We start from the raw sequence: 23,923 nt of genomic DNA on the forward strand, positions 1-23,923 counted from the left end.
TCAATTTGTCATGACTGAATATGCCGATACCTACATCCATATTTGGTTATTTTGAGTGATTTTGCATTAAAATAAATGTGATTATATCATAAGAAATTATTTGCATTTTTCACATATATTCACTGTCCCACCGATCTAGGCCTGTACTCGCCAGACCGCCATCTCATAAACACTTGTCACAGCTGGTTTAATTGTGTATATGTTGCCAGGGTCACAGTCAATCAAATATTTAATTTCCACAACTGTGTCGACAGCGAGCAAACACTATGTGACACAGGACTCACTCGGACATGGTAGCTGATCATCTTGATGACAGGGGGGGCACGGGGGGCCCAGTCGTCTAAGGCGCCGCGATTCGCTGCACAGAGTTGCGTCCCTTGGAAACCTATGTCTAGGTTTGTCAGCACCATACCCATGCTCGTGGGTTTCACCAAAGTGGTAAACGTCTGAGACCTGCATCACTTCGGGCTTTCCTCCCACATTAAGCTGACACACTGCGATATAACTGGAATACAGTTAAAAGCGGCGTTAAACCCAACTCATTCACTCACTCACTTGATGACAGGTTTCCTTTTCACGGAATGATCTTGCATGTGACAGTGGTATGTCTATCTATGAAGACTCCATTGACTATGTTAATTTGAGTAGTGTATTCAGCGTAATAAGCGCCCAGGACGCTCTCAAAATTAGAAATAGGGGGATCTTATTAGAATACTATTTTGGTGAAAAAAATATTATTATTTTTTGAAAGATCGTAAATATTGTGGCTTAAGCTGACAGCCTGAAATGTTAACACACAACAGATATATTTTTCCAGAATTGATTTGCCCATAATTAAGGGTGCATTTAACACACAAGTCCGTATTATACACAAATAAATAACTCTTGTGTACATTGATCAATCGGAAGGGGTGCTAATTGGGATTGTTCACTAGCCAATATATTAGCAAATATCTCCGTGAGCGCTTATCAGAGCGGGACGCTTATTACGTCGAATACGGTATATTGGTAATGACATTGTTGTGCTGATTGCTTTTAGAACAGTTTTGAGGCTATGGTGAGATGAGGTATCGGTGTTCTGCTTTACCAGTGTAGCTTCATCGTTGTTTTCTGTACCCAGGGATTCAGAATCGAGCCAGTGGAAGATGAAAACTGGTTTTGATGTTTTGTAACTGGTTTGTATTTTTTGAAACTGTGATATATCAACTATGTGCCACTTAATCGACTTGTACAAAGTATTTGAGTGTAAATAAATTATATGTAATGAGGAATAGAGAATAGTTGTTTCATTCACCAGCTGATGACAGCCACAAAGTGATGAGGATGATTCCTTTCCCTCCATTCCCTTCTGTGAGGCTGTTAAGTCTTGACTGTGTTTGATTCATACAGAACATACTGCATGAAGAGCATTGTTCTTCCCTATGTGAATGCCTCTGTGGTCTAGTGTGTGGGTGAGTATGGTTTAACGCCGCTTTTAGCAATATTCCAGCAATATCACGGCGGGGGACACCAGAAATGGGCTTCACACATTGTACACATGTGGGGAATCGAACCTGAGTCTTCGACGTGACGAGCGAGTGCTTTAACCACTAGGCTACCCGACCTCCCCTGTGGTCTAATGGATAGAGCATCTGCTCAGGGAGTGGAAGGTCGGTGGTTTGATCCAAGGCCACATTTTACCAAAAGACATCAAAAGATAGTTACCCTACCTGGGCCTAGGTATTGAGGGGCTAATACAAGGATTGGTCTGCTCAGGGTCGGTACACTGTGTCTTAGTGGGGTATTCATGTGAAACTGCGGCATAGTATCTCAGTGGAGTAGTGCCATAAACCCACCATTAGCCGGACTTGTACAAGCAGCCACACACAAGCAAACACGTCATCGTAACAACACGGAATGTATTGTTCACAATAGCTATCACTGGAATGTCGATTTTATACAGGCTGCTGTCATATAGTTGGAATATTGCTGAGTGCAAAGTTATACCAGCCCAAAAAGCTGATCTCTGAATGATATCTCATCTTTGGTAGTTTGTTTTAATTGTAGCAGCAATGTACAATCCTGTTGTAGGGCTGGGAGGAGTCCAAATTTACTACCCGGGACCCAACCCCCTATTACCCGACCTTACCCAGGTACCCACTGTAGGTCTCAAGAGTTGGGAATATAATGTCTGATTGGGAATAGTTTAAATGTAGCCCTTGCAAAAACTATTTAGATACATGTATTAAACCAGAGACCATATAATAGATATATGGTCTCTTATGAAACCATCAAATCATGCATACACTGAAGTGGACTGAAGCTTTATCTTTACTCAAACATATACAAGTCAAAAGGAATGTGTGCATCATCATAAAGAAATGGGAACATTAGCGACTTGTAGTGTAACCACTGAGCTCTAGTGAGCTTTTGTCATTAAACATTATGTCTGGTGACTGTAGTACTGTGGGTACCCGGGTCCTACTCAGGACCCGCCCGACCTGAGTACTCGAGTTACCCATCCCAGCCCTATCCTGTTGTCATCAAACGTCGGAATTAGGGAAGTCGTTCCATACTTATGATGAATCCAACTTGACGGGATGCAAAATTGTGTTCAGCAATAACAGATAATGTCATGTCTATTGAGAGGCAGATCTGGTTTTATTGGCTAGGCAGAAACAAAAAAACTGTCAACACTGGAATTGATCATTTCATTCTTTTCCTCAAACTTTTAATATCCTACTCAGCAATATAATTGCTATGATTATGATTTATTTAGATGTTGGGTAATGGTCCATACAGCAAGGAAGGAATAAGTATCACTAACTAGCAACCCACACAACATTTATTTGCCTTTCTATTTAATGCAGACAAAAGTCGATGAGACTGACATGATTTTCAAAACAACCATTCCTTAAAATGTAAGTAGTTGCTGTCTGCAATCTCATTAAAATCAGATCTTAGTTCCCGCTACCACTAAACAAAGATCTGAGGACATCCCATTATGGGTCACGTAAGAACGACCTTTTGCGAACTTAGACCGACCAATGAAATGACTGACAAGAAATCGACATTAGCCAATCAGAAGGCAGCTATCTCGAGCTTTGCGACATTAGCTTCAAACTGGCGACTACGCTTCGAAACATATTTTGACTTGTTCTCGATTAAAAAAATTAAAACTGATAACATTCTGGAATGGCTTATGGATGGCCTAGATTGTATGGATCATAAAACCCGTAACTGTCGTTCGGAAAACCCCGTGTTAAATATTTTGTGGTTGCATGATTAGAAAACACATTCCGACTGTCACTTTCATGATCTGGTCAGCGACGCTATGATTGGTTGGAAGAAAGGTCCCCAGCAACCTCTGCCTGCTGTAGAGCAAGCCTGACCACCTGGTCCTGTGAGTCGCCTCTTTCAACAAGCATTGTCGCCTTTTACAGTAAGCATTGTCGCCTTTTACAGTAAGCATTGGTTGCTGAAGACCTATTCCCATGGGGAGTTTTTGTCATTGTACCCTGATGGTGTGGAATGTTGCTCATAGTATCAATCACTGGTTCATCTGGTCCTGACTTGATTATTTACAGGCTGACATCATATAGTGGGAGTATTGCTGAGTGGCATTAAATGACAACTAAAAGATACACATTATACAACACAACAAAGACGACACAGCGACACATGATTATATGACACAAAACATGGACTCCTACTGTTTAGTTTACTTCCGCAACCCACGCCTGTCGTAAGAGGTGACTAACGGTGTTTTGCAGTGGAATGAAAATGAATTTGTAAATTTTTCTATTCACTTTTTAATGATAACATATTTACATACAAAACATTTAAAGGGTAGAACACTACACGAATATAGTAGTATTTCCTTTTCAAAATCAGTCCAAATATGACTGAAGGTAAAACTATTACCAATGATGTCATTCCGGCTATGATGATCATTGTCAGTCTAACCATGTGTTCTAACATCTAGCCACCACTATGGTTGATGCTAGACTCCTTTAAAGATTAAGCAACATGCTTTTATATCAAACATTCAGGAAAAGCATGTGCATTTCAATGTTCTTTCCGCAAAGCTGAATGCGTTTGCGACAGTTTATTTTCCGAAAACGAATATAACAAACAGTCACTGAACCGTTTTCCTGAGAACTAGAATTTATTGGGAGTAAATGAGAAGAGATTATGCAAGCAGAATTTCTGCACAGCGAGGGGTTGACAAAAGGCTGGGGTGGGTGATGTGTTTTTGTGATCCTTTGCAGTCAACAAAAACATGAATGAAAGCTTATCTTATCTATTTTTATCACAGAGTTTGTACAAACAGTTTTAAATATTTATACATTTTCACCCAAGCAGAATGATTTGATTTAAATGTGCACGACTCCTCATGCTGAGGTCAAACTGGTTAAACTTATTAACACATGAAAATATCATTCTTTTCAAAGAAACTAAAAATGCTGTTATGTTATGTTATGTATATGTGTGTGTAGTTTGAACATCGTTTGATTGTATTTTATCAAAGAAATTAACCTCAAATCACACGATATTTTAAATTTTTATTTCCCCAACTGCCTGATGGCAGATACAGAATGACTAAGAGCAAGACATTCAGTTGGTCTGTACAAATATTGAATACATATACATGTATCCTGTATCATATGATAAACTCAGGCATACATCTCAAACTAAAGACTGACTAGGACATGATGAAATACCAAATACAATAACAGTTTTCAGTGAATACTCTGTTCTGAAAGGACTGGAAATAATCTCGGACAGGAATTTAGGAATTTAAAATTCTTGGTTATACTTCTGGTTATATCGCAGAAACAATAGGGTTCACAAATCCAGGCTCCACACACTGTACCCTTAATAGCAATATCGCAGCAGCAACAACATTACAGATAGGCTCCACACACTGTACCCTCAGGAGTAATATCGCAGCAGCAACAACATTACAGACAAGCTCCACACACTGTAACCTAATAGTAATATCGCAGCAGCAACAACATTACAGACAAGCTCCACACACTGTACCCTCAGTAGTTATATCACAGCAGCAACAACATTACAGACAAGCTCCACACACTGTATCCTCAGTAGTAATATCGCAGCAGCAACAACATTACAGACAAGCTCCACACACTGTACCCTCAGTAGTAATATCGCAGCAGCAACAACATTACAGACAAGCTCCATACACTGTACCCTCAGTAGTAATATCGCAGCAGCAACAACATTACAGACAAGCTCCACACACTGTACCCTCAGTAGTAATATCGCAGCAGCAACAACATTACAGACAAGCTCCACACACTGTACCCTCAGTAGTAATATCGCAGCAGCAACAACATAACAGACAAGCTCCACACACTGTAACCTAATAGTAATATCGCAGCAGCAACAACATTACAGACAAGCTCCACACACTGTACCCTCAGTAGTAATATCGCAGCAGCAACAACATTACAGATAGACTCCACACACTGCATTCTAAAGGTAATATCGCAGCAGCAACAGTATAGGTTCCACAAATCCAGACATACACTGTATGTTGGCGATATCTTGGCAATAACAATTTATGGACAACAAATTTACACTCAACACACTGTTTGTTGATGGAGATATCTCAGCAATAACAATAGGGTTCACAAATCCTGAACCACACACTGTCACTGTCACTGTGCCCTTGTAATATCACAGGGCTCACAAATCCAAGCCATTATGAAAATCCTGGGGGGAATAGGTCTTCAGCAACCCATGCTTGCCATAAAAGGCAACTATGCTTGTTGTAAGAGGCGACCAACACAAATCCAAACCACCCATGAATATCCGCGTTAGAACAGGTCTTCAGCAACCCATGCTTGCCGTAAAAGGCGACTAGGCTTTTTGTAAGAGGTGACCAACACAAATCCAAGCTCCATAATCTGTACCCTTAATAGTAATATCGCAGCAAAAACAGTTGCGCTCACAAAAAACCCTTAATAGTGATATTGCAGCAACATCAGAAAAGGGTCCACGAATCTAGGCTCCACACGCTGTACCATTGTTGTGATATGGCTGCAACATCAATATATAAGAAACGTACAACTTTATGGATAACAACTTCTGGTATATTGAATATAGCGACGTAACTCGAGCTTTATAAAGGTGTAAGAATCTACATCAAAACCTTGCTATATGTAGTAAGCCATAAGTTGTTATCCATAAAGTTGTACAGTTTCTTATTTACTCACTAACTTCCACAATGCCACTCAAACAAGTTAACATCAATATAGGGTCCACAAATCTGGGCTCCACACACTGTTTTACCCTTATAGTGATATCGCAGCAACGTCAACTGTTTTGATGAAAATTAGAACCATATATATAAATGAGTTTTATGGTTTTAATGCCGCTTCTAACAGTATTACAGTCATATCATGGCGTGTCAGCTTAATGTGGAAGGAAAGCCCGAAGTGATGTAGGTCTCAGACGTTTACCACTTCGGTGAAACCCATGAGCACATGGGATGGGGTTGACAAACCTAGAAACATAATCGGGGCGAACCGGGATTCGAACCCACAATCATAGGTTTCTGGTGTGCCCAAGGGACGCAAGTCTGCGAATCCCCAGCACCTTAGACGACTGGGCTATCCGTGCCCGCAGAACCACATAAAGACAGATTGCTAAATACAGTCAGTCACACATTAATCAATATATCTCAAGAAAAGTTAACATTAATTCAAAACAAATTAATAAAACAAAATCCATCAAGTAAATTTTGGCAGGGAAGATATCACAAAGTATCAACTAGTACAATCTTTTGGTCAGACACCGCTCCCTGGAAGCAGCATGACCATGACTGATATATTGTCCTTGGCGCCCGCCAACAGCGCCGCCTGTACCAAATACTCCGCCATGTTCTTCGCCAACTCTCGCTGCTTCTCCTCCTCCGTCTCCGGAACATGGTCGGGAATGTCTGCATGGACCGGGAGGGTCAGATAGTCAGGGTCAAGGTCGTGACCCTGATCTAAATCTGAAGCATCTTCAACATGGCTCCCAATCTCTGTTTTCAAATCTGCTTCAATGGTCAGTCCAGTCACCTGTCCAGTCTTAATCTCTTCAACTGGTGTTGAGGTAGCTTGTGCATTTTCACTCATGTCATCTCCTTCGGACTGACATATATTCGATAATTCTTTCATAGAAGCTTCTACTTCAATATCAGGAAGGTCACCATGTTCAAGGTCATGGTTTGAAAATGACACTTTTCTGCTGTCTGGCTTGTTGAAAGTGGCCCTCATGGCCTCAGCTTGTTTGGCCTTCTCGTTGTTTTCGATCTCGTCAAGGAGAGGCCGGAGACTGCAGGACATGCTGCTGGGCGGGGGTACATGGTGTGTCGGCAGCATCTGCAACAGTCACAGCATCATCTCTACTTTACAGGTTGTATTTATGTCACAGCCAATGTGTAAAATAATACACTTAATCAATTTACAAAATGCCAAAATATTTTAGTCATTTTTCAATTATTTTTCCATTTATAATATCATGATGTCAAATTCAAAACATTTTCATGCTCTTTTTCATCAAGCAGTGACAGAAAATGAAAGTTAATGCATATTTTTTCATTTTTTTTGCTTTTAATCGAAGTATAATTCGTTGATTGAGATGTTTTGAAGCCCTTTTGAAGTTCTTAGTAACTTTTTGTCAATCTCACAGGAAAGTAAGAGCAAAATGACTGAAGTATCTTGTAATTTTGTAAATTGTCAGTCATTTTACACATTGACTGTAACATATACACTACATTCCTCCATCACGCAAGGTTGCCAACCCCTTTTCGTACACAGAATTCAGGGGTCTGTTTAGAGGGTAATTGGAACTCAGCAATGTTGAACATGGAACTCATATAACATCACATTTGGTACTCAGATTCAACAAAAATGCCAAAAGATGCCAAAAATTAATGATGCATGTTAAAGTTTCCTGTGTATATATTTGTTCAATATTTCTTCATTAATCATAGGAGAGGTTGGCAGCCATTCATCTCATCATGTTGGGCCCATGCAACTTCCATGAGTCATAGACAGATGCATTTCATTCGTTGACTAAACATAGACACACTGCACTACTAAATCTCAAACATATCATATGTATCAAGGGAGCTACAGACAATATGAATAATCAATTTTACTGTGCCTGACCTCATAAAGCCTACATTATTCCATATGTTATAGAACATGAGTGAGTGAGTTGGGTTTAACGCCGCTTTCAACAGTATTCCAGTTACATCACTGCATGTCAGCTTGATGTGGGAGGAAAGCCAGAAGTGATGCAGGTCTCAGACGTTTACCACTTCTGTGAAACCCACGAGCACGGGTATGGACCAGACAATAAAGTGATTGATATCATGAACATCGATCCCAACAAATGGGATACGATGACATGCAGCAACCAAGTCAGCGAGTCTGACTGCCAAATCCGGTTAGTCGCTTCTTACGACAAGCATAGTCACCTTTAACGGCAAGCATAGGTTGCTGAAGACCACGGATCTTCATGGGTCTCACACACTGTACCCAAGTGGGTATTGAACCCGGTTCTTTGTTGTGAAAAGCGAAAACTTAACCACAGGGCCTCCCAACACCCTCAGTGATGAGGTTTGACAAACACATGCTCCAGCTGGTGAGATCACATCTATCTAAACCTGTCCTCTATTCTACAGTGATGGACTAAAGGCCACAAATCTGTCATGTTACTCCAGTGCAGTCAAACATAAATCTTTGGCGAAATGGAATTCTAGAAAAATGGAAGATCAACTGAGATAATTTTTCACATAGAATTTGTTATTCAACATCATATAGTTTTACTTAAAAAAATCAAAAAAGCTTTAGAAGCATTATCCAAAGTGTTATAAGCCAATCTCATTAAAATCAGATCTCAGTTTTCGCTACCGCTAAACAAAGATCTGAGGACATCCCATCATAGGTCACGTCAGAACTACCTTTTGCAAACTTTGACCTACAAATGAAATGACTGACAAGAAATCGACATTAGCCAATCAGAAGCAGCTTTCTCGAGCTTTAGGACACTGGTTTCAAATTGGTGACTCCGCTTCGAAACATATTTTGACATATTCTCAATTTAAAATTTTGAAGCTGAAAAAAAGAACATTCTGGAATGGCTTATAGATGGCCTAGATTGTATGGATAGAATAATAAAATCCGTAACTGTCGTTTGGAATACCGTCCGTTAAATATTTCAAGGTTGCATGATTAGAAAACACATTCCAATTGTCACTTTCATGATCTGTTAAGCGACGCACTGATCGGTTGGATGAAAGGTCATTCTGACGTGATCCGTAATGGGATGTTCTTAAATCTTTGTTTGAGGGTAGCGAAAACTAAGATCTGAATTTAGTGAGATTGGTTGTAAGCTTATGAAATAACTATTAGTAATCAAAAGACAACCATCTTAATTTGCAGTTATATGTATTAAAAAGGCTTCAGAAACACACTGAGTGAGAAAATAAGCACATGACATCAAGTATTGAATCTTTACTGCAGTTCTATGCTGCTATGTTAAAGGCCTTTGGCCCAAGACTGTGGCAATAGAGGACACTAGGACCTATGTTAAAATCACACATCTAATAAACTGCTGGTTCCCTCTGTCAAGAATCAAAACAAAAGATGTAAATAAGCCATTTAAGCACAATATCAAATCAATCAGTGTTATACCCAAACCAAAATATTTACACAACCAGTGTTTAAACAGTGCAAGTGAGAATAAAATACAAAGTAAGCATTTAGTAAAGATAACAATGTCACATTTCCCCATTTAAAAAAAAAAAATCCAATGAAGAAAATAATCAATCTTAGAAATAAAGACAATGTTTTTTCAAACATCAGCATTTAGACAGACATGCGTAAAACATGTTTATTAATCTAGTGAAACGTTGAGACTAAACCCTGAGAGGATACTTAAAGGGAGATTACTCTGGAGACCCAGCAAGTTTGACTGTTTTGTTTGTGGCTAAATCTTAAGATGGATATCAATCTAGCAGTTGATTAAGACCCTAATTTATCCAAGACAATGGGTCAGTTTGACAGAGGTCACTAATTGTAATGTCTACACCAAGACCAAGATGGACATTGAACCTACAATTCTAATTTTACTCTATGTGTGTATTCTGTTACTGTAAAGGTGAGGATTCATTTACTGTAAAGGTGAGTATTCTGTTATTTCATATGTGAGTATTCTGTTACTGTAAAGTGAGTATTCTGTTATTTTAAATGTGTGTTTTCTGTAACTGTAAAGGTGAGTATTCTGTATTTTTTTATATGTGAGTATTCTGTTACTGTAGATAAAAAAAATGTTGGTGTATTCCTGGAATGGTACTATCATACAGGTATATTGTATTCTGAGGGATGTGTATTGTGTAAAGGTGACAAGATACATATCTCATTGCAGTTATCTCTCATTAGTTACACGTCCCATTTGTCACACACCTCAAAATTCCCAGTTGTCACACATCCTTGGGGGATGCAAGGAGGGGATTAATGAAGACAACACCTACCGAGTAATGGACCAGTCCTAACTGGAGTACCATACACAGGATTACCACAGAGACTAAGGTATACATACTGATTGCCATAAAGTCTGCAAAGGAAAATGTACAACAGTTGGAGACTTTGTACGGAATATCACAGACTACACCATCCCTGTGAAGATGCTGAATGTCTAAAGTTTGTGAGCATCTTGAGGAAGAGGGCCCCTACAAAGAAGCAATGGATACAGCAAGCTGCGGCACTGCCCCTACTCTTGGACAAGTACAAGACACTTGGTTTGACGCCATGGATGAGACACTTTAAGTTCCGAATCTTATATACGAGTCAAAGTATGGCATTTATGATATATGTATCCATTCTCTGTCAACTAAAGTTTGCTTCAAGGCACCAATAGCGGTAATCTGTTGGTTGCTGTTAATAACGGTGAATTGTGCAATCTTCCGATTGCTTCACACATGATTTTGCCAAAATTAATTAAAACAATATTAAAAGGAATTTTGAATAAAATTAATGAAATAAGTTACAATCATAGTCCAGATATGAACACTTTTTATGCCCAGACAGTGTAATAATTACAAGATTACAAGATTACATTGTCTATTCTAGTACAGATTTGTTGACATGGTATTTCTGGTGTTACATGCTCACGGTAATATCTTTGCTTTGGGGGAAAAAACATCAAAACTCATTATGAGCACCCACATCTACACATCTGTGTTTTTGGGGGAAAAAGTGCACACTTTACTCAAGAAAATACGGTATATCTTGATATAGGTACATAAAGTACAAAATTACTTTTCTACCTATCTTGGATCACTCCATTCTAATACTTAGGTAACACAGGGTAGATCAGTCAGTCAGCCAGAACCTAAGGTGTGTGACAAACGGGTCATGTAACTAATTGGAAGATACCTCATTTTGAGGTAAGTGGATCAAGGGCACTGTGGTAGACATTACTGATTAGTCAAATGGCTATCTCATATTAATTTGATGACGTCATTTACAATTGGATGTGTTAGGAATCTTTGCTGCAACATTTTCTTCCTAAGATTATGACAGCCTCTGTATCTATCTTCTCGTAATCTGCTACGATGTAACCGAGAAGGGTTTAGTACTATCAGAGTGGTGATGGGAGAAACAGAAGACATACAGTACTCTCTGAAACTAAAACACCCAAATGAAGAGAGTTGAAAGTTACATGTAAAACTCCAACCATTTCCATTACCTTCTGTAATTTTCTCAGTCGCTTCATTAAATAAACAATGAGTTAATATTATTATATATCAGCATACAAAATATATACATTAATATGAAAATGATATACCTATGCGTTTTTTGTTTAACATTGCTTTTAGCAATATTCCAGCTATATGATGGCAGCCTGTAAATAATCTTGTTTAAACCAGACAATCCAGTGATTGATATTGAATGCAGTGACCAACGCCATCAGGGCACAATGGCACGCTATCAATCTGACCACTCAATCAATTAGGTTGCCTCTTACAGGCAGCATAGGTTGCTGGGGACCATTTATATTGGAACCCCACTAATGAAAATAACGAACAGTGATAAACATGAACTGACATTTCTTCAAACTGTCGCTCGCTATTCATCAATGATAATGTCAACAATGTTCAATGGTCACAATCATCATAATAATTGAAAATGTCATTGATCATTATAGGGTGGGGCTAGATTTTTCATCTGTGGCTGTAAGAAAGAGCCAAAACACATCAAATACCAAATCCTCTCTCAATCAATTTACTGCCTATATATGCTACATTTGGTTTTCAAAAGGGGGTCCAGGCCCCCTGGATCCACCCTCCGGATCCGCCTATGTTAAAAATACATTTATCTATTTTATTCATTTACAAGTTAATCTACCTGCAAAGGTGAAAAAACAAAATATTTTTAAAAATCTGTATTTCGAATGTTTGTTTTTGGCATATTGATGTGGTGGAAAAATAAAAAGAATGATAATGTCTTAATCTTTGTATAAATGCCCATTTTCTTCATGACCCTCCTAAACTTGTGCACCATTTTCAGATGCCTCTGTCCATGAACAACTCATGTGTCTATTCCACGGTCCTCTGAACGCTTCCCCAATGATGAAGTCCCAGTTACAGCATTGTTGACAATTATTATGATGGTGACAATCACGACAACACTTATGAAATGTTGACAACAAATTGATGACAATAACAAACATCATGATAAATAGGACAAAAAAAGATGAAAGTGACAAACATGACACATATGACATTTCATACATTATTTCATAGGTAACACTAAAATGTGACAACTAGATAGCAACAACTGCATAAAATGTTTACAGCCTAATGTTGCATATGAGTTTACCTTAAGCAGTAATGATGTGACCTCTTGATCTGAAAATATTTCCCACACTCCGTTAGTGGCGAAGACCAAAAACTGGGCGTACTGGTCAATGGGCACGCAGGTAGTGTGTGGCTCCACCTGTAGGCATTTCTTCAGACTGAGATCACCATGGTTACCCAGCCCACGGGTGGTTGCCACGACGCCATTCACCTGGCATTCACGGGAGCTTTCACTGAGGGTACCTCCTGCAAACACCAACATAATGTCATGACAATGATTTGTGATTTTATTGTCCTCCTTTCAGTTTCATCACTTAATATCCATCTTCCAGAGGCAAGGGAGTTAACTGACCGTAAAAGTCCAGTTTTCACCCTTGGTGAACTAGGCTGGAATTCCGGAGTAACATTTTGACTTGACAAACAAGACTGTGCATAGTCCAATCAAAATCGCAATACGAACTAGACATCCGGTTTGTAAACAACATGGACTTCAAAGTGCAGATGATGGTCAACTGCAGGATTTGCAAAGCATGTGTACCGTCAACTGGGCGTCAACAGATATTTTCCAAATCTCTTCATGTTTTTAATCAAGGTGCTCAGGTGATTTGATGCACTTTGAGGGTTCAGACCAATTTTATTACTATATTGATCTTGATTATCGATCAGATCGCCTTGATTGGGTGCTGCCATTTTGTTTGAACGAATGCATGGGATCTGAGAGATGGCATCTGATTGGTCAATAGGAGGGACATAGAAGGGATATAACTCATAATAGCCACTGGTGGCGCTACGATTGAGAAAATGGAAATTCCAGCCTAGTTTGGCAAGTTTTATAGTCACTTAATATCCATGCCTTGTGAAGATGTTTATTATCCAACAGAAAGATTATTATAATGAATATCTCAAAACTACCATTTACGAAAATTGGAGTTAATTTCATCATATAAAATCTATTTTAACATAGGGAGGTTGAGTTGTCTCCCTTATATGTTTTGCTGTTTGGTTCAGAATAGTTAACAGGAACAATTAGCACCCTTTCCCAATGGGGGTGCTTTCGCATGTTTCCTGTTGTCATACACAAATACGAAATATTGGGTTTTACAGAGTTAAGATGGCAGAAGTTACAAAAATTGAAGAAAGGCAGAAAACTGCACAACCATTATCCTTGAGGGTTTGTGCTCAACTGGGCCACCATTTTCCTGCATATTATCTATGTGTCTCATTGAAAGTCTCAGATGATACAAACTGAGATTTCAAATCAGTTACTAAGGTATTTATATTAGAGTCTATATTTGCACCTACCATTTTTGAGAACGCGGTTCCGTTCCTTTGGATTGCTAGGTGTGTGGTCCTTCGTTAACCTGTACGGCCTGTTTCCTCGCACCAGTAATCCATGGATGTTACCTGAAAAGAAACGGAATATCAACAATAAGAGTGAGTGAGTGAGTTTGGTTTAATGCCACTTTGAACAGTATTCCAGTTATGTCACGGCGTGTCAGCTTAATGTGGGAGGACAGCTTGAAGTGATGCAGGTCTCAGACGTTTACCACTTCGGTGAAACCCACAAGCATGGGTATGGTACTGACAAACCTAGAAACATAATCGGGGCAAACCAGGATTCGAACCCACAATCATAGGTTTCTGGCGTGCCCAAGGGACGCAACTCTGCACAGAGAATCGTGGCGCCTGAGACAACTGGGCCACCAGTGCCCCACTAATGTTGCCTGAAGTGATGCAGGTCTCAGACGTTTACCACTTTGGCAAAACCCACGAGCACGAGTATGGTGCTGACAAACCTAGAAACATTATCGGGCCGAACCAGGATTCCAACCCATGATCATAGGTTTCTGGCATGCTTAAGGGACACAACTCTGTAAAGCAAACACTATCAATATCTCAATGATAAAAAATTTAGCAGTAATTAAAAAATTTAACCAATTGTGTTAGTGAGTGAAAATGGTTTTACTCCGCTTTTAGCAATATTCGAGGAATATCACGACGGGGGTCACCAGAAATGGGCTTCACAGACTGTACCCATGTCTGAAATTGAAACCTGTGTCTTCGTCGTGATGATCGAACACTTTAACCACTAAGCTACCCGACCACCCCTTTTATCCAACTGAGGAATTTAATATAGGAAAAACAAAGAATCATAATCGCAACAATCTGAGACTGAAAGAGTGAATTTTGACAACTTAGGGAGCCAACTCTGAACAGGTAGTAGCAACACCTGAAGGTAATTGAACAAATTAGAAGCAGACTGGTAAGCAATATAAACATGAAAAGCTGCTTGTAAATATAGCGTAAATTTGACATGTCAAATGATAATGAGTTAAGAGATACATGTATCTTACATGAGATCAAATAAAATGGTACTGGGAGAAAAATGAAAAGACTACCGGTAAGTGAGAAGATCACATGAATCAATTTCAGAGCTTAACACATTGTGTGCATACAGTGTTCCATATTTAGGATTAAAAAACCATGGGGACTTTGTCATAAGCCTAAGGGTAGACCTAAACAACAGGGGATCCATATACATGTATTGAAATACTATATGCAATGCAATATATAGTCAAACTCCATTATCTCAAACATAGCGAGACTGTGTTGTAACTTTGAGATATCCAGACAGTCGAAATAGCGAGGCATAAACATTCAGACAAAATAGGTAACAGTATTAAAGATCCATAGCAATACGATTGTATACATGAGAAAGTAGGAACACATCACAACAAAATTCTACAGTAAAGTCAAAGTTGGGACTGAGACTAAAGTTCAAGACAGCACTATGTATTTTTGTCTCAATTTTTGAGATACCGATAAGCAGGCAAATTCATATATATTTGTCTAGTGAGGTTGTAAGGGCCAGAGAATAGGGTCAAGATATCAGTACATTCAGGATAATGGGGTTCAACTGTATAAGGCTAAAAAAAATAATAGTCTTGGTTCTCAAGCAATGCCCATATCATCATAAAGTTTTGTTTTTATTTCCATTTTCCCCCCAAAAATCTTTAAACAATCCTCATTCAAACACACAACCCTGGCAGTGAAATGCTACAATACTTAAGAACAACATGATTTCACCAAAATTAGTGTAAACAGAACTTGGTTTACATACTAGCTTGAACAACAACAACCAAAAACAGAAAAATTCCACCCTCCTACATAATATTTTCAAAAGCCATTGCCTGAGAACCAATTCTTTTCTTTTTACAAGCCTAAGGTATGTATTACAAACCTGCATTAGCCAGATGAACTAGCCCCAGTTGTATTGCAGGGTCCACATTCCCTCCTTCTTCCCCATCCTTCCCAGGAGAACTCTCCGAGCCCTTGGAACTGTTCCCAGGCTCCGTAGCATGTACAATGGCAGTAAGAGCCGAACATCCACTCCAGCGAACCTTGGAACATTCATCCTTCCCATAAGATAACAAGATGTCCAGCAGGTGATATGCCTTCTTGAAGGCACTGGATATTTTGGGTGAAAGGGGGTGCTTAGGTTTGGAAGACTTTTTCGTCTTTGTCTCATCATCAACTTCTGGAAGCTTTTTCTTGTCCTTCATCAGTAGGTCATATTTAGCCTCACACAGAGCAATGATCTGCTGAACGATGTCCATACTCTCTTGGTGGAGCAGAACTCGTTCACTGTCCTTCGTGTCCGGTCGGTCAAACTTGTAGTGGGAGATGTCTGTCACGTCTGCAAGGTTGTTGGCTGACGTGGACTTTGTTTTGGGGTCAAATTTGGCCATTTCATTTAGCAGAAGTCTGTGAAGCTCTGATGCTGCTACTTCTGCAGCAAAACGGCCATGGTGGCCATCAAATAGAGCAAGGTAACATTTGTCGCGATCGTCACCAAAATAATCTTGAAAGACCCTCGTATCCTCCATGACACTTTTCCATCTTTCATTCTGGCTTGAACACAAGCCTACAGCTAAAGTACACGATGGGCTGCAGTTCAAGGACACTCCATTTACATTTGTGTTAATGTTTTGTCGAATCTGTCGACACATGTCGTACGTGTCTTCGATATCAGACTTCAGACGTTCATAGGCATCATTGATCAGTTTTATGGCCTTCGGGTCAATAGGATTTGTCTCTGTGGCGTCGCTCTTCATTCTGCGGAGGATGGCGTTTCTCCGCTTGAGGAGCGCCTCAGCATTGTCTGGCAGGGTGGAGCACTTGAACTTCATCAGGGCGAGGGCGTTGTGGAAGCTACGGTGGTCAACTAGGGTCCGGATGTCGATGAAGATGCCACATTTGTCACACCTCACAGTAATGTCAGGCTTGTTGGTGTACTCTGTCATCAGAGTGTCTGGGGTATCTGAAACCATCATCATCATCATCATCATCATCATCATCATCATCATCATCATCATCACAATCATCATCATCATCATCATCATCATCATCATCAGCATCACTTTTTCGGGGCAGTCAGGTAGCCTTGTGGTTAAAGCGTTCGCTCGTCACGCCGAAGACTCAGGTTCGATTCCCGACATGGGTACAATGTGTGAAGCCCATTTCTGTTATCCCCCGCTGTGATATTGCTGGAATATTGCTAAGTGGCATAAAATCAAACTCACTCACTCATTTATCACTTTTTCGGGGCGGTAAGGTATCCTAGTGGTTGAAGCATTGGCTTGTCACGCTGAAGACCTGGGTTCAATTCCCCACATGTGTACAATGTGTGAAGCCCATTTTCCGTCATATTGCTGGAATATTGCTAAAAGCGGCATAAAGCCATACTCACTCACTCACTCATCAGTTTTCGATATGCGTCATAATCACTGTGATATTGTTGTTGTACTCTGTGATCAGATTTTCCAGGTTATCTGAAAATCCTCATTATTATTATTACGATAACCATCAATATCAACATATATGCATTATATTTTTGTATGAAATCACTCAAATCAAGCTCAGTACCGGTCTGTAAGAACTACGCTCCTCCATCACTCATTGGGCTGCTATGGCGTGGTCATGCTGGTCTGTTATTAGTAATTCAAATGAAGCCAAAAAAAGTCATACCCTGTAGGTGATGTGAAATGGGGTTTAACCTCGCCTCCAAGATTATTGCACTTATAGAGCGACATGCATGTACGTGTGTGTGTGTGTGGCTGCTTGTACTAGACCGGACTGATGCCGATTTATAGTGCTAGCTCACTGAGATACCATGCCGCAGTTAAACATAAATACCCCACTCAGACACAGTACACTGACTCCAAGCCGACCAGTCCTTGTTTTAATCCCTTAATGCCGAGCGCCAGACAGGGCAACAACAAGTACCGTCTTTTAACGTCCTTAGGTATGACGTGGCCAGGGAGCGAACTCTGGACCTTCCGCTCTCCGGGCGGACGCTCTACCACAAAACCACGAAGGCGGTTTTATACCCTGTAACCCATAAGTTGTTTTTCAATCATTTATTGCTCAATTATACCATTTATAGTGCTATCATCATTGTATACTGATACATGCCTTGTTACAGTGCATGTTAACCTATATGTGTGTCTGTACTAATGCTACATGTATCTTTGGCCTTTTCGGAAAGGTAAAGCAATAAAATATCATCTTATCATTTCTATCTTATGTGCAACTCAACGAACAAAGTCAAATCAGCCCTATCTCATAGCTGTCCACATCAAATGTGTTCAATGAGTGAGATGTATATTAGCCAGGGTTCAGGGCTTGAAGACCCTGGTCAGGTCCAGGGCAAAGCACTGGCTGGACAAGGGAGTTACCACACTTGCCAAACTAGTCTGGAATTTCGTGGCTCAATTGTAGCGTCACCAGTGGCTATTACGAGTTATGTCCCTTTTATATCCCTCCTATTTACCAATCAGATTCCACTTCTCATATCACTTGCATTTGCTTCAAATAAAATGGCGGTGCCCAGTCACAAGGATCTGATTGATAATCAAGATCTTAACTGTAATAAAACGGGTCTTATCTCACGAAGGGCAGCATATCACTTGAGCATGTTGATTAAAAATATGAAAAGATTTTGCTAATACATGTCAACACCCAGTTGATGGTACACATGCTTAGCAAATCCTGCAGTCGACCAAAACCTGCATGTTGAAATCCATGTTGATTACGAACCGGATTTCTAGTTCTATGTGATGCATTGACTCGTTAGTCAAGCCAAAATATAACTCCGGAATTCCAGCCTAGTTTGGTAAGGGTGGAAACTGGACTTCTATAGTCAGTTAACTGCCTAGCATCAGGAACATGGTCAATACAAGTGTAAGCCCCAGTGAGGAAATAGGGATGTTGTAAGAGGCAACCAAATTGATCAGGTGGTCAGCTTTGGCGACTTGGTGGATTACGTGTCTTCGTACCCGTGAGAATCGTTGTTCATAATATCAACCACTGAATCAATCATTTACAGGCCGCCATCACATACCTGAAATATTGCATAGTTTGGCGTTCAACAACAACCAAACAAACAAGACTGAATTACTCACGAAACTTCTTGTAATAGTAATACATCATCAGAGGCGTGAGGTTAGATTTGGATCGACACTGACTAGGGCTTCGTTTGAACCCTGAACGTCGAGGCATTGTTATAGATTTTTCTTTCCTCCTCCAACAACTGTCTCCTAGTTTACTTCACAACAAACTGACACTGAGTAGTAACTGTGAAACAACTATACCACCAGTTCTTTAATACCATACTTCCTAAAAAATAGTACATTATGAAGTACAACAACTAAAACAGTTCATCATTTCAGCGCCATTATTAAAAACAAAATTGCCCACAGATAATCTTCCGATTTATAAAATAGACATTTTTGTGTTTAGCCTGCATAAATATATAAGGAAATGTATGCATTGATAGTGTTTAGTGACTGAATTGGATATCGAGTTTATTACATGATATACGGTATAATATGATAGCTTAATCTGATGATATGTCATCCATACTGGCCAACACAGAGAGCTAGATTTAGCAGATAGTACAAACAAAAGACACAGAGGGAAGTCAACCAGAAAACACTGGAACATGTATCACCTGGGATCAGAGCGATTCTAGGAACAATAGTTAATGTTGATTTTAGATTAAACAACAAACCATTTTAGAGATTACCTTATTGAAAAATATTCATTATATGATGACTTTACCAACTATAAATAATTCATTAACTTCTGATAATAACTCCGTATCATGACCTGGGTATTCTTTTGAAATAACAGTGTATTGTCTCAGTCTGTAAGTCTTAGGCCCCCCAAAATATTTATTTAGTTGACAGAGAATGGATACATATACTGTATTTTCTTGAGTATAGTGCACACTTTAGCGTAGCTATAGTAGCTTGCATAATATTTGACAGTTGCATTTAACATGATTTGTATTTGTAAGTCCCAGGTACACATGACAAAACCTGCACCAGTAAGTGGGTGCAGAAATGCTTTAAAGAACAGAAAAAAAACTTCCTCATTAAGAAACACAAAAGTGATTGTTACATCAAACCTGTTCTCATGACGTTTTGTCCCTTAAACAATTCTGTGGCATATTTTGATGCCAGAATGTGCTGTAATTGTGACTCATTGTGCGCCTCCTTCTTCCCTGCATCCTTGCTGTCACCCTTCCCTCCCTCCTTCCCTCCCACCGGGGGTACCAGAGTCTTTCTCCAAGTTCTTCATCAAAATGCTTAGATAGGATCTCTTTTCTGAAGTTGTTGGGCTGGGATTTCTGTGTTGTGGTGTGTAAACTGGAAACTGTAAACAAAATCAACACAATAAAATAATTTTTTTAATAATATAGTCACATTAATAGTGAGTGAGTGAGTGAGTGAGTGAGTTGGGTTTAACGCCACTTTTAACATTATTCCAGTTATATCACGGCGTGTCAGCTTAATGTGGGAGGAAAGCCCGAAGTGATGCAGGTCTTGGACGTTTACCACTTCGGTGAAACCCACGAGCACGGGTATGGTGCTGACAAACCTAGAAACATAATCGGGGCGAACCAGGATTCGAACCCACAATCATAGGTTTCTGGCATGCCCAAGGGACGCAACTCTGCACAGCGAATCGCGGCGCCTTAGACGACTGGGCCCTCCGTGCCTCCAGACACATTAATAAAAACAAGCAAGTAATAAATCATTAAACAAATTGATTCATGGTCACATGAAGGAAAGAAAGAACAAATTGGCTGGAGTGAGTGAGTTGGGTATAACGCCGCTTTGAACAGTATTCCAATTATAGCTTAATTTTGTGGTAGGAAGCCCAAAGCTAGGTCTCAGACGTCTAAATTACAACACATGAACAGGTATGGTGCTTGCATGCCTAGAAACATAACATATTGGTTGGAAGAGGAAAGAAAGAATGAATGAATGAATGAATGAATGAATAATAATACATTGATAAATTTTATTAATATTTCCAATATCAATTCAAATTATTTGAACTTGCAATTTGTCCATATAACATCTAAGGAGAATTTTCGGATATGCAACAGATAAATCTACACTATAGCTGGCATATATTTAGATATAAAACGTATAAATTAATCTTATTCTCACAATAAATGGGAACACTTAAGAGAAACTATACGCCCTAATCCCTGTAACAAAGGACACTACCCTTAAGCAGAGCTTGAGATAATCTCGTGTCGCTCAAACTCGAATTGCTAGAGCCGAAACATAATCTTCCCCACTTGCGTTACAACACACACAATCTTAGGATCAGTCATCTTAAGTATTTACTTCATTCCTGCTAGGGAATCTCTATTCTTGATATTTGATCAAATTTCAACATGTAATCTATCACGACATCGACATATCGCATTCAATGGTGTCACCTTCAATATTATCTGTAACGAGGCATTGTTAACTAACCTGCGATATTGACAGCCTTACCGGGCTGTTCGGTCCTACATACACGTCGACCTGTGACATCGTAACCAGGAGAACTGTAAACACTCTACCGGAAGTCTGGCTGTTCCGTTCTCCTCCCTGGTAATCGAAATAATGCGCGTGCGCCCTTGTTTCTGCGTCAATTTGCTTATATTTTATTGATTGACTATATATTTTAATTCTATCCAACGAAATGTACATATTCTCTGAAATAATTAGACATAAGATCTTGTCTTTGTTTATTGAAATATATAGAGGTGGTTGATAAATCTCTTTTCTTATGTACCAGATGAGAAGGAAATTGCGAAATGATTTTTGAAATTATTGAAAGTGTACCAGGGGCGGATACAGCTTTTTTAAAACGAGGGGTGCACAATTAAGATCTATTTATTGTCTTTGGTGGTAATTTATATACAAATAAAGATTTTTTTCGAAATAAAAGGGGGGGGGGGGGGGGGGGGGGGGAGGGGGGGTCCTTTTATCTATCTTGTCGGAGGCATTACGTTGGCAGATTATTGACATGCATGGCACAGGTATCTCCTACAGAGCCACTGGACGTTCCATCTAAATGACAGAAATAATGAAGTTGTTATCCATAAATTGTCTGTACGGTGTTCAGTGTCTGCAAGTCTTCAAAAGCTTTGTTTTTGGAACATAATAACTTTGCACGAGTCACTGTTAATAGTTTATATATATCTAGAAATATACATGGAAGTAATATGTGAACCAGTGTCATCGGCGTCACGAGCAATAGGCTACCCTACCGCCAGTTTTCTCATTGAACTAACAACGCGTATTTTACAGTGAATCACCGATAATAAGTATTGCCATTGAAATCCTAAATATTAACTAATCATGAGTAGGGCGTCATGTCCATTGATCGATGTGCAACATAGTGAGTGAGTGAGTGAGTTGGGCTTAACGCCGCATTTAACAATATTCCAGTTATATCACGGCGTGTCAGCTTAATTTGGGAGGAAAACCCGAGTGATGCAGGTCTCAGACGTTTACCACTTCGGTGAAACCTACGAGCACGGGTATGGTGCTGACAAACCTAGAAACATAATCGGGGCGAACCAGGATTCAAACCCATAATCATAGGTTTCTTTTGTGCCCAAGGGACGCAACTCTGCACAGCGAATCGCGCCGTCTTCGGCGACTGGACCACCCGTGCCCCCGATTTGAAACACAGAGTCCATCTTCGTACACAAGACCCGATGGATCACTATTTATTTGTTCGGTAGTCACAAAGACCGTCCGAATTTACAGCCTGGAAAATACTTTGAATTCGTTGTAATCCTTTCTTGTTTTTCCTAGCCGCGATATGGCCACAAATCACAAACAGCAAGATGATTAATGTTCACAACCATCACATTCTCTCCCTATTCTGTAACCAGTCCTAGTCACCATGTAAGAAGATGAAGGTGACGTTATGTTCGTAAGAAGAATATTATAAAAAAGAAGATACTACAGATTGATGTGTTTTGTTTATTTTTCCCTGAGATAATACAATGTAAATATGAACATCAAATCACAGTTAAAAGTATTGTACATTTTGCTATGTAGCCTCTACATGCATTCGGTATATAGAGAATCTCGCCCGAGTGTCTTTTGATATGAAATATATCAACACGAGTTGATAAAAGTGGGAAAACTTCGAGGCTTGCCGAGGATTTTTTCCTCTTTTATCAACGAGTGTTGATATAATTGATATCAAAAGACACGAGGATGAGATTTTATTTATCATCCAACATCATTCGTCCAACCTTTTCAGTTTGTAGACAATAATAAGCAGTGTCTTCAGTGTAAAAAGTACTGCTAACAGCTTCAGTAGGAGAGCTATTAGTGATGTCATTTGATTGTGACGTCATGGTAACCAGTGACGTCACAATGGTCTGCAAAGCATTGTGATGTAATTTCAATGCAGCGATATCTACAGTGTAGATATCGCTTGATCTCATCCAAGCGATATCTCCTGTGGGAGCCAGTTTTGGATGATAAATTATAATCACGATTCGGATACAAAGTTCGTGTCACGATAAATAACTAAATCCACCTATGCTATTATCAGAGAATAACCAGTGAATTACGTATTATCTGTCCCTGGTGAATAAATGGGGTTAATCACCAGCCCTTGGGGGACAGATATTTCGTAATTCCGAGTTTCGAGTAGCTTATTCTGAATATTACTCTTGGCGGCGTT

At 39.6% G+C, this 23,923-nt stretch overlaps 1 protein-coding gene across 1 annotated transcript; it reads right to left on the reverse strand.

Annotated features, from left to right (window-relative positions):
- Window positions 1-4,557: 4,557 nt before the first annotated feature.
- Window positions 4,558-21,762, reverse strand: LOC139463384 (protein phosphatase 2C-like domain-containing protein 1). The gene is given in 8 exon segments (XM_071244643.1): window positions 4,558-7,376; window positions 11,755-11,775; window positions 12,888-13,111; window positions 14,168-14,269; window positions 16,107-17,186; window positions 20,337-20,478; window positions 20,480-20,584; window positions 21,703-21,762. Coding segments are annotated over 8 exon segments (2,313 nt in total). The 3' UTR covers window positions 4,558-6,797.
- Window positions 21,763-23,923: the final 2,161 nt, after the last annotated feature.

The sequence above is a fragment of the Haliotis cracherodii genome, unplaced genomic scaffold, assembly GCF_022045235.1.
Source record: "Haliotis cracherodii isolate W230 unplaced genomic scaffold, xgHalCrac1.p SCAF_16, whole genome shotgun sequence".
Lineage (NCBI taxonomy): Eukaryota > Metazoa > Mollusca > Gastropoda > Lepetellida > Haliotidae > Haliotis > Haliotis cracherodii.